The sequence below is a fragment of the Ornithorhynchus anatinus genome, chromosome 17, assembly GCF_004115215.2.
Source record: "Ornithorhynchus anatinus isolate Pmale09 chromosome 17, mOrnAna1.pri.v4, whole genome shotgun sequence".
NCBI classification, from domain to species: domain Eukaryota; kingdom Metazoa; phylum Chordata; class Mammalia; order Monotremata; family Ornithorhynchidae; genus Ornithorhynchus; species Ornithorhynchus anatinus.
This window is the reverse complement of record NC_041744.1, coordinates 5,292,936-5,308,599: the sequence shown is the minus strand read 5'-3', so window position 1 is coordinate 5,308,599 and position 15,664 is coordinate 5,292,936. Positions and strand designations below refer to the sequence as shown.

Below are 15,664 nucleotides of genomic sequence, written 5' to 3'. Positions count from 1 at the left end.
ATGCACCTATCTACAATTTATTTTCGGGTCCGTCTCCCCCTCTGGACAGTAAGCTCCTCGTGTCTCCCAACTCTGGTGGGCAGAGCATGGGCCTAGTAGTCAAAAGAACCCGGCTCCACCACCTGTGTCCTGGGTGACCTTGGACAGATCACTTCACTTCTCTACACCTCAGTTAGCTCATCTGTAAAATGGGTATTAAGACAGTGAGCCCCATGTGGGACATGGACTGTGTCCAACCTGATTAGCTTGTACGTATCCCAGCGCTCAGTACAGTGCCTGGCGCAGAGTAAGCGCTTGATTCCACAATTATTATTTCTCTCCCAAGTGATTCTCTTGAGTGCCCTGCACCAAATAAGCACTCAATAAAAACCATGATTGACTGATTGATAGACTGTAAATTCGTTGAGGACAGGGACTGTGTCAACCAACTGCTTTATACGAGCGTTTGGTGCAACGCTCTGCACAGAGTAAGCACTCAGGACAGACCATTAATTGACTGACTGATTGCCGCCTCTTTCCCCCACGCCCAACCGGGGTGGCTGCTCTCTGCCCCTCACCCCCACTGTGGAATACCTGCTCGCCGTTCAAGTGCTTTTTAATCTGCGGCTCTCGGCCTTATTATGTTTTTGGTTTGAGGCACTCTGGTTTATGAGGCTTGGCAACCCCCGAGACACTGCAATTCAACAGGCAGTGCCCTGGTGCCCTGAAAGAGTTAACCCTCATCCCAATTTACTCCCTGGATTAAAGATGGACTGTCTTTTTTTTAAATTTTTTCTTCCCCCCACAACAGTTGGGATTAGCTGCATTTTGGCCCCAATCTTTCCCTGAACTTAAGGTAGGCTGAAGCACAGCATCATCGGGATGGACTGGGCCTTCCAGCAGGATCGACGAACACTCCCTGATAAGTGAGAATTCCCTCCGAAAGACCTCCAGAGAAAGTGCTTCTACAACCACTTTGGTAACTCAATTCCAACGCTGAACAACTCCCGTTCTCGGGAACTTCTGCCTTCCAGCTAAGCTAGATCCCTCATGTTGCAGATTACACTTATTTCTGCTTATCAAGAATGAAGAACATTTAGTAGAGCCCTAAATATCCAATTTATTCCAAGAGCCTTACAGCTTGGAGTCTTCTCTTCTGTAGGCTAAACCAATCTGCTTCTTTAATCTTTCTTTCAAGTTAGTTTTTTTTGGGGTTGGTTTAATTATTTTCTTCCTTTCTGTACCTTAATAGTTTCTGTTGCCCTCTCCAAATCCTCCCCCAAGTTGTCTACGTCACCTTTAAATTGTGGAACACGGTAAAATAAAAGCCCCATGAGGGGCATGGACTGCATCCAACCTGATTATAATAATGTTGGTAATTGTTAAGCGCTTACTATGTGCAGAGCACTGTTCTAACCGCTGGGGTAGATACAGGGTAATCAGTTTGTCCCTCATGGGGCTCACATTCTTAATCCCCATTTTACAGATGAGGGAACTGAGGCAAAGAGAAGTGAAGTGACTTGCCCACAGTCACACAGCTGACGAGTGGCAGAGCTGGGATTCGAACCCATGACCTCGAACTCCCAAACCCGTGCTCTTTCCACTGAGCCACGCTGCTTCCCATCCCGTATTATTATCCTGCATCTACCCCAGTGCCTGGAAACATAGTAGCTCTTAACAAATAAGTTCGCTGTGGGCAGGGAACGTGTCTTTTATTGTTATATTCTGAACTCTCCCAAGAGCTCTGCACACAGTAAGTGCTCAATAACTATGACTGACTGACTGAAGTACCATAAAAAAAAAAACAAAAAAAAAAAGAGCTGGACATTGTATTCTAGTCACGGTCTGAGTCTTATGGCATAAACACTCAACTTTGCTATTATGTGGGTTTTCTAGAAAGCATTTTGGTTAGAAACTTTCTTCTCGCTAGAACATGTGAGTTTATCAGCACTAGCTTTTCTTAATGCGAAGTGTCACAAAAGCTCAATCTCTGTGTTACAGGATATGGGTGTAATGGGAAGATCATCCCCCAGTTCCCATTTGCACTGGTCCCGATTTGCTTCCTTTTTTTTTTTCTTTTTTTACACTCCACGAATGTTGACCTCAGGGGTCCGCTCTGACCGTGCACTCTTCTCTGGTACACTTGCTCATACTCAATCCCTCTCATGCTTGTATCTGCAGCTCGATTTTTTTTCCTCCTAGTGAACTTTGATCTCTTGATTTCGGGATATACCTCCAATTTACCACAAAGCCTCTTTAAAACCCTATCTTCGCCTTCAAGTTGCTGGCCGCTGTCTCCCCACCTTTCTCCCCAAAGCTGGGGTCCCTTGCAATCTTAATAAGGATTCCCTCCATTCTATCAGTACAGTCACTGATTTCAAAAAAGAAAAAAGTTAAGCATAATTCTGGAACCTTATTCTAGAAAAGCACCCCGAGTCAGTTATTCGAGAACCAGTCCGAAACGGTATTCCATAGTTTCTCTACTTGACGTCGCAGCACACAGCTATCTTGGGCCCACCTACAATAAGCATGTGCTTCTTCTCCCCCTCAAAGGGTTACCACTGCAGTTCACAACTCTCCCCTGCAAGTTTAGAAGTGAAGAGGGCCAAGCCAAAAAGGGCCGGATCTTATAAGAACTTAAAGAACTTCTGAAAGCTTCTGAGTCGTCAACGCTATCTCTGTAGACAGAGTTAAGTCTTCTCTGCTCCCTGAGTCAATACATCTGAATGCAGAGTTTCTGGAAATTGGTAACCCTCCCTCTCTTCCAGGAAACACCCCACCGTGAAACCTTCCTGAGAAATGCCAAAAAGTTGCCCAGGGGCTGAGAAGGCTTTCGACGGAAATTCGGAGTCTCTGGACCCAGAAACGAGCCTTTTGAGTTTAACGTGAGCTGCTCCTACAAATAAGTTAACGGATCTGACCCGGAAAAGTCCAGACGGATGACCGCTCCACGGCCCGCCCCCTTCCCCTTTGCCTCTCCCACCGTCTCATCCCTTCGTTCTCCCCCCTCCTCCCTCTCAGCCCCAACCTCGCAGAGCTACCAGCAACTGCCCACTCCAGTCTGTGGCTGAACTCCGGCTTTCCGAATCGCCGGGTTTTGCCCTGGCCACGTAAAGGAAAAAACGGAGGAACCTGGGTCTTTCTAAAGGAGTACTTCATTCAGTCATTCATTCGATTCGTTCAATCTTATTTACGGAGGGCTTACTCTGTGCAGGGCGCTGTACTAAGCGCTTGGGAGGGTATAATACAACGATAAACCGACACACGCCCCGCCCGCAACGAGCTTTCGGTTTAGAGGGGGGAGCTTCCAGTGTAGAGCTTCAGACCCATCCTCCTTCAAGGGACCGGAGGAGCTGGGGGAGAGGGAGCGTGACCTGAGCAAAAGCCTCGCCTTCACGGGTTTGCCAATCCACCGTGGGTGGAGAAACCACTAGGACAATCCTGCTGTTTACTGAGAACTGCGCTGGTAGCGCAGGAAATTCAGCCGAGGGGGTGGGGGCACGGGTCAGAGAAACACGGAGGAGAGGAAACGTCAGTGTTCTCTCTGAGAGAGGAAAAAAAAAAAAAAAACGAAGAAAAAAAACCCTCCCCGAACAGCCTTCTCCCTAAGGAGCGCCCCTGGCAGCAGCAACCGGGGACAGAGCACGAAAGCCCCAAGGTTCTCACTCGGGCTGGAGCACGTGCACAGAGTACACAGTGGACAGGAAAGCAGGAGGGAGAGAGACCCCAGGGGGGAGTGAGTGGGAGGGAGAAGAGAGAGGAAGGGGGGGTGGGAAGGAAAAAGAAAAAAAAAAAAGGAGAAAAAGATAAAGCTGGTAAAGAACATGACAGTAAATGTGGTGTCAATGAGCGAGGGGGTGGGGTGGGGGGAGAGAGAGAGAGATCATGAACACAGCAGGAGAGGCTGAAGAGGGAACAGAAGGTGGAGGCCTGTAAGAATTCACACCCTGTGCCCTCAGTTACAAACACAGCCTAGTTGCTAACAATATTAAATTCCAAAAAGACTTGTAATGTAGGAAAATAAAATAAACATCCTGCACACTTACCCAATCCGGGTAAACAGCTTCCCATGGGCATGGAGAAAACTGAGGATGAACCTTTTGTTCAGCTGCATGGGAAAAAGGGAGAGGAGAAAACAATGAAACTCTCCCCCGTTTCCTGTCGCCGAACGGAGTCCCCAGCGAGTCAGTAACCTGGCCGGGGCGGACGGGGTGGGCAGCGGGGATGGGAACCGGGCGGCCGTGCCCCAACTCTCCCACCCGGAGCCGGGGCACATGCCCGGCGGCCGCGGCGCCCGGCCAAGAGGTGACAGCGGACGCTGGGTGAGCGGACGGCACCCCCTGCTGGTAGCCCTGCCCACCCGCAAGCCCGTGCGGCCGCGGCCCCGGGGCCCCCGGGGCCCCGACTCCCACGGCCCGGGAGCCCGGCGCGGGCACGGGAGCGGACCCCGCCGCCCGGAGACGGGCCGCCGCCGGCTCTGGGGGTCGGCCCGCCCGCCGGAGCCCGGGCGGCCGGTGCAACTCCCGGACGCCCGCCTCCCCGAGGGCCCCCCTCTCCACTTCTCTGACGGGGTCGCTCTGCCCCCGCCAAGGAAAGCTCGCTTTGGGGCGAGCGAGCCGAGCGATCGGGAAACAGCGGGCCGCCCTCGATCCACCTCCCCGAAAAGGGGCCGGATGGCACGGGGAGCCCAAGGGTGGTTTGGATCCCGACTTGCGCTTCGATCGGCGGCCCTCTATCTACCCCTCCCTCGACCCCACCGCACACCGTTATTTATTTAGATTAGTATCTGTCTTCCCCTCTAAGCTCCTCGCGGGCAGGGAAGGTGTCTACCAACGCTGTCGTACTGTTCTCTCCCGAGCGCGGGGTTCAGTGCTCTGCACGCAGTAAGCGCTCGATGAATACCACTGATTGAGAGCTTCCAGGGACTTGTGGCCCGCTCCGGCTTGAGAGCAGAAGTCTAGGTTGCGGGTACCAGAGTTCCCAACCCCATCAATCAGTGGTACTCACTGAGCGCTGTGCGCAGGGCACCGTGCTAAGCGCTCGGCAGAGTGCACGACGACGGAGTTCGAGCGCTTAGTCCGGGGGCCTGCACGCAATCAGCACTGGGTACCATTGATCGACAGAGTTGGTAGACGTGAGTCTCGCCCACCAAAAGCTCTCAGCCAGTCAGTATCGGCCAACGATATTCACTGAGTTCTTATGGTGTGCAGAGCCCTGTGCTGAGCGCCTGGGAGAGGACCACAGAAGATGACACGATTTCAGCCTTCAGCCTCTTAGGATCTAAGGAGGGGAACCAGAAAGACAAATTACGTACAGAGAGCGTGATCAGGAGAGAGCACCACGCTTCAACTGTCAATAGCAGGAGTAGAGCAGAATAAGAAGGAAAAAAGAAAATACGTTTAGGTTCTCGGCCCCAGAGAAGTTTCTTCCGTGGAAACCAGAAGGGCAACTCCCCTGAACTGAAACCAGTAAGGCCAGTTGAGCTTTAGCCTATTCGGAGAGCAGGAGTCTGGAAGGGATCTGGACACCCCAGGTCGAGACTACCCGAGGCGCTGGCGAATGGGCTCGGTCCCGTGACCGGGCGAGCTGCTCCCCTCCTTCTGGACCAGACTGAATCCTGGGAAGCAGCGTAGCCTAGTGGCAAGAGCACGGGCCTGGGAGGCGCTTAGTACAGTGCTCTGCACACGGTAAGCACTCAATAAATACGAGATTGATAATCCTAGCTCTGTCACCTGGGGTGCCTTCCCTTCTCTGTGCCTCGGTCTCCTCGACCATAAAATGGGGACTAAATCCTACTCCCTGCTACTTTAGACCGCCTGACTGTGGACTGTGACCACCCTGCTAAGCTTGCGTCTACCCTAGCGCTTAGAGCGGTGCATGACCATAGTAAGCGCTTGGCAAATACCATTAAAAAAAGAAAAAAGGATGGCTGAAGCAGAGAACATTCTGGTACTTCTCTTAATGGACAGAAGATTGCCTCAGGGCTCAATTGCCGAGTCCTTCTGGAAAGCAGGGCGGAATCCAATTTAGCCCTCTAGAGCCAGGAACTCACTGCCCCGTCACATCCGTTTCATATTGGAACGAGGACAAGAGGCATTCGCTTCGCCATCAAGACGGCCTTTAGCGGCAAAGATGGCCCACGGAGCAGCGCAGATGGACCTTGAGCCCCTCTCTTTACGGTGTGAGCTTTCTGTGGGTATGGACTGTATCTACCAACTCTGACGTAGTGTAATGATAATGTTGGTATTTGTTAAGCGCTTACTATGTGCAGAGCACCGTTCTACGCGCTGGGGGAGATACAGGGTCATCAGGTTGTCCCACGTGAGGCTCACAGTTAATCCCCATTTTACAGATGAGGTCACTGAGGCAGAGAGAAGTTAAGTGACTCGCCCACAGTCACACAGCTGACAACCGGCGGAGCCGGGAGTCGGACCCATGATCTCTGACTCCAAAGCCCAGGCTCTTTCCACTGAGCCATGCTGCTTTCCAAGCATTTAGTACAGCAGTCCCTCTAGCCTGCAAACTCCTCGCGGGCGAGGAATATGTCTGTTATATCGTACTGTACTCTCCCAAGCGCTTAGTACAGTGCTCTGCACACAGTAAAGTCCTCAATAAATACGACTGACCGAACTACTACAGTACGCTCTGCACATGGTAAGGGCTCAATAAATACCATTAACTGATTGATTCGTGGATAAAATTCCTAAGGCTTTTTTTCCCCCCAAAAAAAGGATCGTTAGGAATTTTCTCTTGCTCAGATTCTACTTCTGGCCCTGCCACGAGTTGGCTCGCTCACATTTACGAAGCACCTTTTTCCTTCGGGTTAACGAAGCCTCTCGAACCATCACTGCTACCAGGTGGTGAAATGGAGATGAGGGCTGAATAGTCCCAGACCACAAAGTCAGGATTCAGGCGCAGAATTCCAGCTTGCCAGTCCACCACCATCATCACCAGGCCCAAGTCGTTCATGCTTAGCTTAACTTTTTTCCTTTTAATCGTCTTTGTTAACCGCTCACTACGTTTCAAACACTCTTCTAAGCGCTGGGGCAGGTACAAGTTAGGCAGATAGCTATCCCAGTGCTCAGTACAGTACCTGCACATGGTAAGACAAACACCATTAAAGAAAAATTTAAAAACTAGTTCCTGACCACCTCAAGGGTGCAGTTGGGGCCCAGAGAAGCTTCAGTTCAATACAAGCAGGTCATAATCCCTAATGGAGACAATATAATAATAACTGTGGTATTGGTTAAACACTTATTATGTGCCAGGCACTATACTAAGCCCTTGGGTGGATACAAGCAAATAGGGTTGGACACAGTCCCTGTCACACGGGAGGCTCACAGTCTCCATCCTAATTTTACAGACGAGGGAACTGAGGCACAATGAAGTTACTTGCCCAAGGTCGCAGAGCAGACAAGCGGTGGAGCCGGGATTAGAACCCACGACCTTCTGACTCCCGGGCCCGTGCGCTAACCGCTAAACCACGCTGCTTGTGAACTGGAATGGAGATAGAGGCTTCTGAATTGCCTGGACCCATGGAGGTAGAGCCTATCGAGTTGCCGGGACTCAGCTCATTTTCATAATTAATGCCAGCAGTGAGGGGCTCTTGAGGTTCCATATTGTTTTCTCTACACTGCTACCTGTTGCAATTAAATGGCAACCGACCTGAAAGCTCTGCCAATCGTGGGAAAATAGCAGCATTGTGGGGAGAGGATGGAAAGGGGAGGAGGAGGAAGAGGGAGAAGGGGTAGACACGGTGGTGGGGCACGTGAGCCCGTTGTGGGCAGGGAATGTTTCTCTTTTATTGTTGTATTGTACTCTCCCAAGCCTTTAGTACAGTGCCCCGCACACAGTAAGCGCTCAATAAATACGACTGACTGACTGACTGGGTTCTGGCGACCACTCCAATTCCTGCCAAACTGGAGAGAGAGCCTGCTCACCAACTCCCCACCATTCTAAACTGGAGCTCTCCTAAACCACTCTCTCCCCAGGCTTTTTATTGCTCCTCGATGAGGTGGGAGGGGGAAGGGAAGCACCCAGATGCACACTGATTGGTCAGAAACTCTTGACAAACACACACAGATTTTGTGCTCATCAACTAATATCCTCGCTGCATTATTAGAGATGGGGCCGGAGAGAGAGGGGAGGAGGCTATCGCAACCCCCACTTGGGAAGGTGCCCTGTCCACTTCGGGCTGATGCGTTAAAGGCGAGTGCAAGGAATGAGCTCCAGCAATGTGTACCGGGCTGGTACGGGAGTAGAATGTTTGGAGAAACCCTTACTAGCGCTCTGTCTAGCGTTTTAGTTCATTAATGTCTTAGTCTGAGCAACACCTTCTCTATCTTCACCCCTCAACCACAGTTTAGGTTTTACTTCTTCGTCTTTTCCGGCTCCTGACTTAACACAGAACAACAGAGATCACATTCATGCTGAGAAATTTCACTACTCTGAGATTGCGACAAGATTATCTGGCTTCAGTTCTTTTTCGCAGAGGATATTATTTGAAATGCCGTTCGTCTCCATTCCGTGACGCAACTGGGATGTGATCATAAGAACCCCGGGCTCCAGAGCGGAATGTGGAAGCATCCTGGACTTCGGATACCTTTCTACCATGAGCTTGGGCTGGGCCCCCCCACCCATAATATAGGAATCAGTCGATCAGTCGATCAATCAATCGGCATTTATTGAGCACCTATTCTTTGCAGAGCACCGTACTAAGCCCCTGGGAGAGTTCAATGGAGACAAGATCTCTGCCCTCAAGTTTATAATCTAGCTGGGGGAGACAGGCTCTAAAATAAATTACATACCTATGAGCTATCGGGGGAGGGAGAGGAGGATGGGGAGAGAGTACCCAAGTGCTTGGGAGACACGGAAGGGCTGAAGTGGCAGTTGACGGGGACAGAGGGTGGGGAGACGAGAGCTCGTTTTCGGTGAGGCCCTGGGCTGGCCTCCCCACCCATAAAGTGGGAATCTAGGCAGAGGGTTGAGAACATTGCTTAGTCAAGCCAAGATCTGGGTCAGGGCTAGATTTGAATGCCACTCCTTGGCTCCTGTTCAGGTGGAGAAGGGACAGCTCTACAGGATGGGGGAGGGAAGCAGAAAATCCCAAGATAAAAGTGAAGAATGATTTCGTTAGGGGAAAATCAGGCCCAACATCGAGATATAACGACTTTAAAGGGGGTGGGGGGAGAGGGAGGGCGGCTCCACCCTCCGCCTCTAGAGCCCTGCCCGGACCACAGTTTCATGGTCCGATCAACCTAGGTTCCTGTCTGTCTGAGCCGAGCCCTGGGACTACAGCATCTGGCTTGGGTGTGCATCGGACAAACCGGCGGGTGGCCCCGCTGTGGGTCTTGGGTGGCCCCGGCCCGCAACCGTGGACGGCGCTCCCACGTATCATCATCATCATCATCATCATCGCTGTGATATCTGTTAAGCGTTTACTATGTGCTGAGATTGATACCAGATCACCAGGTATCAATACCAGTCTCTGTCCCACATGAGACTCACAGTCTAAGCAGAAGGGAGAGCAGGTTTGAACCCCCTTTTCACAGATGAGGAAACAGGACACAGAGAGAAGTGAAGCGACTCAGCCAAGGTCACGCAGCTGGCAAGTGGCAGAGCCAGGATTAGAACCCAGGTCCCCTGACTCTTTCCACTGGGCCATGCTGCTTCTCGGGTGTGACCAAGCATGCGGTGCGCAGCCCACTGGAATTTTACATTCCAAAAGTCACACAACTGTGATTCAGATGCCACCCCGTTCCTTAGTTCAAAAAAGACGAGTGTGTGTGTTTGTGAATGTGGCGTGCGGAGGAGCTGGGGGAGGGAGGTGATCTGCCTAGTGGGGTCAGAGGGAGGGCTGAAAGATCGGCTTCGGTGCCACGGGGTCAGGGTCCGCAGGCTGGGCTCGGTCCAAGCGCTGCAAGGCTTAACCACTCCAAATGACCTGCTGAGGAAGCCCTGGGGGACGACGACAGGTTCCAGGATTCCCGCCAGGAGACCTCTGTGGGATACAGGGAATTGCTCTCTATGGTTCATTTGCTCAGAAACCGCTTCAGCCAGGCCACGAGCAATTAATGGCATTTATCGAGTGCTTACTGCCTGCAGAGCACCATGCTAAGTGGCTGAGAGAGTCCAATACAACAGTTAGCGGTCACATTGCCTACCTGCAATGAGCTTACAATTTAGAAGAATTCCTTAAAGCAGACTCTGTGCTGCTGAAAGATTTTTTTTTCCCCTTTCCGTCTCCGTGTGTTGTGTGAAGTACAATAGAGCAAACAAACCAAAGAGAAGTAGTGTGATCTAGTGGATTGAGCACAGGACTAGAGCCAGAAGGACCTGGATTCTAATTCTGGCTTCACCATTTTTCTACTGTGTGACCTTGGGCAAATCACAACTTCTCTGTGCCTCAGTTACCTCATCTGTAAAATAGGGATTAAGACCGTGAGCCTTTGTGGGACCCACACTGACTGTGTCCAACCTGATTAGCTTGTATCTATCCCAGCGCTTAGAAGAGTGCCTGGCATATAGTAGGGTTGAATAAACACCAAAAAACCCCATAATAATAATAATAATAATAATGTCAACCACCGGCATCATCTCTGGACTGTACACTTGTGGTGGGTAGGGAAATGTCTACTAACTGTCGTACTGTACTCTCCCAAATACTTAGCATTCTGCACATAATAAGAGTTCAATAAATACCACTGTTGGATCTCTGCTCTCAAAAAACTTGCAATCGATGAGCAACACCACCCGAATAACTCTTCCCCAAAACTTCCTTCATTCAACTGCATTTATTGAGCGCTTTCTGTACGCCCTTTAGTAAGCGCTTGAAAGGCCAAGGAATTGCTGGTTTGGGGAAATCCACAATGGACTCTGCCTGAGAGGTGGAAGTGGGACCTAAAATGAGCCGAGCGGGATGAGAGGAAGCGTGTTAGGAAGCTGCCACTCACATGACCTGACACACTGAATAAGTTCTTTGAAATGATCAAAACTCTAGGCGGTGAATTGGTATTCTCCTGCCTATCACACAGAAGAGGAAACAGGTACAGTGAGACAAAATGGACTGTAGTTGGTGACATAAGGTTAAAACTCACCTCTCAGCCTCTCTGCTTTGGCCCTGTCAGCCACACTGTGGCACTGAGCATTGTAAGACGGAGTGGGGGGCGGGGAGGGAGTCACGTCACCTCGTGCTGTTTTGCTCGAGCTCAGAGATTCGGCTGCTGCTCTGGGATGGGCCACAGCTCAATTAGCTGTAATTAAGCCAGAGCCCCAGTCCCCTAGGCCAAGTGTGCCAAGATGTCCTATTTTAGAGCGCTGGGCCGGAGCCGCGTGTATTTAAACGTAAAAACGACCTCATAAAACAACCTCGTCCAATAAAGGGGCCCCTGAAGCAACACTCTCATCCTTGACAGGGTCTTGTTTCGAAACTTGACTCACCTGCTATTACTCTATTAGTTTTGCCACTGAAGAAGAAGAATTGTGATTTCTGTAAAGTGCTTACTATGTGCCGAGCACTGTACCAAGCACGGGGGTAGACAAAAGGTCAGACACTGTCCCTGTCCCACATGGGGCTCACCACCTAAGCAGAAGGAAGAACCGGTATGGAATCCCCGTTTTACAAATGAGGAAACCGAGGCCCAGAGAAGTTAAGAGACTTGCCTAAGGTCACACAGCAGGCAAGTGGCAGAGCTGGGATTCAAACCCAGGACCTCTGACTCCCAGGCCCGTGCTCTTTCCGCTAGGCCGCACTGAGCGAGGTTAAATGTCAGATTAGCCTTCACGACTCAAAAACAAAACAAAAAAACAAAACGAAACAAGTCAGTGGACAGAGGGGCTGGCTTGCCTCCACAGTTACAGCGTCAATGCTCATCCTGGGTGAGGGAAGTTGGTAGATAATAATCACAGTAATAATAATTTTGGTACTTGCCAATGCTTGCTGGGACAAAAGACAACCCACAGGTTAAAGCAGTGGCCCGAGTCTTATCCCTTCTTAACGAAGCAGTATGGCCCAAAAAGATCACAGGCCTAAGAGTCAGAGGAACTGGGTTCTAATCCCGGCTCCTCTGCTTACGTGCCGTGTGAGCTTGGGGGAGCCACTCAGTGTCTCTGTCCTTTAGTTTCCTCACCTATAAAGCAGGGATTCAACTGAATAATTTAGACCGGGAGCAGGCAGGGGACCTTGTCCGACCTGATTAACTTGCATCTACCCCGGGGCTTAGAACGGTGCTTGACAGGTAGTAAACGCTTAATAAATACCACAGTGAACATTATTAAGGCAGAGTAAGGCGGATGTAGGCAGATAGGGGTGTCCGCAGCAGGGGGTCTTCCCCCGGACAGCAGCGGGGACATTTCTTGGGCTCCCACAGGTGCAAGAGAGAGCTCCCCAGGGCCGAAGTCTCCCACCCCGAGGGAGGCTTCTGGCTTCCCACGGGACGCCCACTCACCAGCAGGCCACAAGAAGGGTGAAAACGAGACCCTCTGGCCAAAGGCGGCCACCTGTCTTCTTGCCACCGGGCCTCAAAGGTTCCTGGGTCCCGGCCAGCTTGCCCCTGGCCTCAGGAAGCAGTCAGGCCAACACCCACCTCTCTTCCCTCCCTGGTGTTGACCAAACGTATCCCCCAACTCTGATCTTTGACTAGCTCGTCACCTCAGGGTGAGCCGGTGCCAGAGTTCAACCAGAGGGCAACAGTGGCTGCTCTGACTGGGTTGCTCTCTGAATGACTTTCCCTTCTGACTCACCTCGCTCAACCCCTGGGAACTCTCATGCCCATCTACTCGAACACGAGCGGTGGGGAGGGGACCACGGGGCACCTGAGGAGTGTATCTGCAGTGAACGGGGGGAGAGAAGAGGAGGAAGAGAAGGAGGAGGAAGAGGAGGGGCAAGTCACATCACCACCATTCCCTGTGGTCAGAGACGCCACCGAAAAACGGCGCTTTAAACCCCAATTCTCCAATCCTCTTTGCTGCCCCTCTCGATCAATGGTATTTACTGAGCGCTTACTGTATACAGAGCACTGTAATGAGCACTGGGGAGAGTAGAGTACGACAGAGTTGGTAAACGAGTTCCCTGCCTATAATGAGCTTATGGTCTAGAGCCATGTCCTCCACAGGCTCCTTCCCGCCGTGAGTCAGAGCAGTGAGGTCCCTTCGGCCCCACCACTTGTCTGCTGTGTGACCTTGGGCAAGTCGCTTAGCTTCTCGGTGCCTCGGTGACCTCGACTGTAAAATGGGGACTGAGACTGTGAGCCCCAGATGGGGCAGGGACTTGGTTGGTATTTTTCTGTTAAGCGCTCACTATGTGCAGAGCACTGTTCTAAGCGCTGGGGTAGATATAGGGTAATCAGGTCGTCCCACGTGGGGCTCACAGTCTTAATCCCCATTTTACCGATGAGGTCACTGAGGCACAGAGAAGTGAAGTGACTTGCCCACAGTCACACAGCTGACAGATGGCAGAGGCGGCATTTGAACCCGTGACCTCTGACTCCAAAGCCCACGCTCTTTCCACCGAGCCCCGCCGCTTCTCCGACTTGGTCGTATCCACCCCAGAGCTTAGTAGAGTGCTTGGCACATTAGTAAGCTCTTAACAAATGCCACAAATATTATTATTATTCTGCTGAGAACGCCAGTGCCGGGGGACCCTCCTGACTTGCCCTTTTGCTACCAGTCCTCCCCCGGCAGGCGGCAGAGAACCCGTGGAGCAAGGCTGCTTCCTCATTCCACTGCTTGAGATTATTCCTAGGTCGGACTCCTCCATTGGAGCATAAGCGTCTCGGGGGCTGGCAAAGTGCCTTTCGCTTCTGTTGTACTTGCCGAGCGCTGAGTACACTGAAGAAGGTGCTCAATAAATGCCACCGCTGAGCAACCGGGGGAGAGCATTCTCGGGAGCTCTCCTGGAACCCACAAAATCCCCGAACTCAAACCCCAGAACCTCAGCTACTTCCTGCGGACCAAGTCCCCCCGAGAAGCCGCCGTTGCATCTGAAAGCCTGGGATCAAAGTGTACTGGAAGAAGCAGCGCCGACGTTCCTCCGGAAATCGGAACGCGGTGAACGGGGTGAGGATGGCTGCCATGCACTAGCAAGGTACACCTCCCGCAGAACCGAGACGCAAGTATTCGCAAGCAGGCTCACGGGTCCTCCGAGGACTTGCGGGCTCTGCCTCTGGTTGTGGGGAGCCAGAAATTGCCGCACCTGAGTCCGCGTCGCTAAATGTGGAGTTCCTGACAGCGGGCAGCCGCATGCCAGGAAGGCAGGGGCTGCTGAGCACCCGAGAGTTCATGCGTTCGATCCAGAGGCCGAAAACACCCCGCACCTGCTCCGGCTGCCGCCCTTCCCCGCCGGGCAGCCGCGGTCTGCGAAGCATGAGGGCTCGCTTAGCCAGTGGGGACATGGACCTCGCTTAGCCCACCCAGGTCTCTCCCTTTGAACAGATGGTGCCTCCAGCTGTGGAGCTCACACACACACAGAGGCACACACAGACACACGCACCCTGGACGGCTGAGCCCTGGCTCTCAACAGCGAACACCTCTTTAGGGGGAGACAAGGGGTAGCCCCCGAATTGCGGCCGAAAACGGAACCAAAGTTCCGGGGCTGCAGGTGAGTTCCGAATCTCCACGGAACTGCCGCGATCCCGGGCCGTTCGGAAGCGGCTCCAGATATCGGGGGCCGTTCAGGTGGCCGAGAGCTCAAACTCAGAGACTTTAGTTTCAGAATCTGTAGGCCCGGGGAAAGAAGTCCTGGATCACCGTTGCAAAGGCGAAATCTCTTTTCCAAGTAGTATTAGTAGGAGGAGTGGTAATAATAACAATAATGATGATGATGGCATTTGTTAAGTGCTTACTATGTGCAAAGCACCGTTCTAAGCACTGGGGGGGATACAAGGTCATGAGGTTGTCCCACGTGGGGCTCACAGCTTTAATTCCCATTTTACAGATGAGATAACTGAGGCACAGAGAAGTGAAGTGACTTGCCCAAAGCCACCTAGCCGACAAGTGGCGGAGCCGGGATTAGAACCCACGACCTCCGACTTCCGAGCCCGGGCACTTTCCGCTGAGCCACGCCGCTTCCGGTAGCGGTCGACGTGGCCGAGGGCAAAGAGCCCGGGAGGACCCGGGGATTAGAGAACCTGAGTAGGAGGGGGACCGGGTACTGCATCCCCATTTTGCAAATGAGAAGCAGCGTGGTTTAACTTGTATCTACCTCAGTGCTTAGAACAGCGCAAGTGCCCAACAGGTATTATTATTATTAATAATAAACGAGGGAACGGAGGTACAGAGAAGTGAGGTGACCTGCCCACGTTCTCACACAGCAAGCCTGGACTGGAACCCAGGTCCTCTGACACCCGGGCCCGTGCTCTTTCCGCTAGGCCGTGCCGCTTCTTGTCAGACCACTCGAGGGCCTTAAGGTCCAGGTGTAGACCCACAACCACCCTCTCTTCTAGGAAATTTACAGGGTCCAGAAAAACAACTGAACTCGCACACCCCTACCCACCCACCACAACATAAGAAAACACTGAGCTCTTCAGGAAAGGGAGTGGCAACAGCTCATCCACCAACCCAGAGGACAGTGAAGTGGAGGAACCTCCGCCAAAGGGGGTTGTGTGACACAAAGGAGCCCCCCGGGCCGCTCCCGCCCGCCACGAGGCGCCAACTGGCGAGCGGAGCTCTGGCACCTGAGTGCGAGCTT

At 52.2% G+C, this 15,664-nt stretch overlaps 1 protein-coding gene across 2 annotated transcripts in view; it reads right to left on the bottom strand.

Annotated features, from left to right (window-relative positions):
- The window catches only part of SMG6 (SMG6 nonsense mediated mRNA decay factor), a 173,624-nt gene that overhangs the window by 126,504 nt on the left and 31,456 nt on the right, over positions 1-15,664 (bottom strand). For both annotated transcript variants that reach the window (XM_029082026.2, XM_039914430.1), the window contains exon 9: positions 4,026-4,087. In XM_029082026.2, the coding sequence (XP_028937859.1) occupies positions 4,026-4,087 (62 nt within the window). The remainder of the gene's footprint in view (positions 1-4,025; positions 4,088-15,664) is intronic.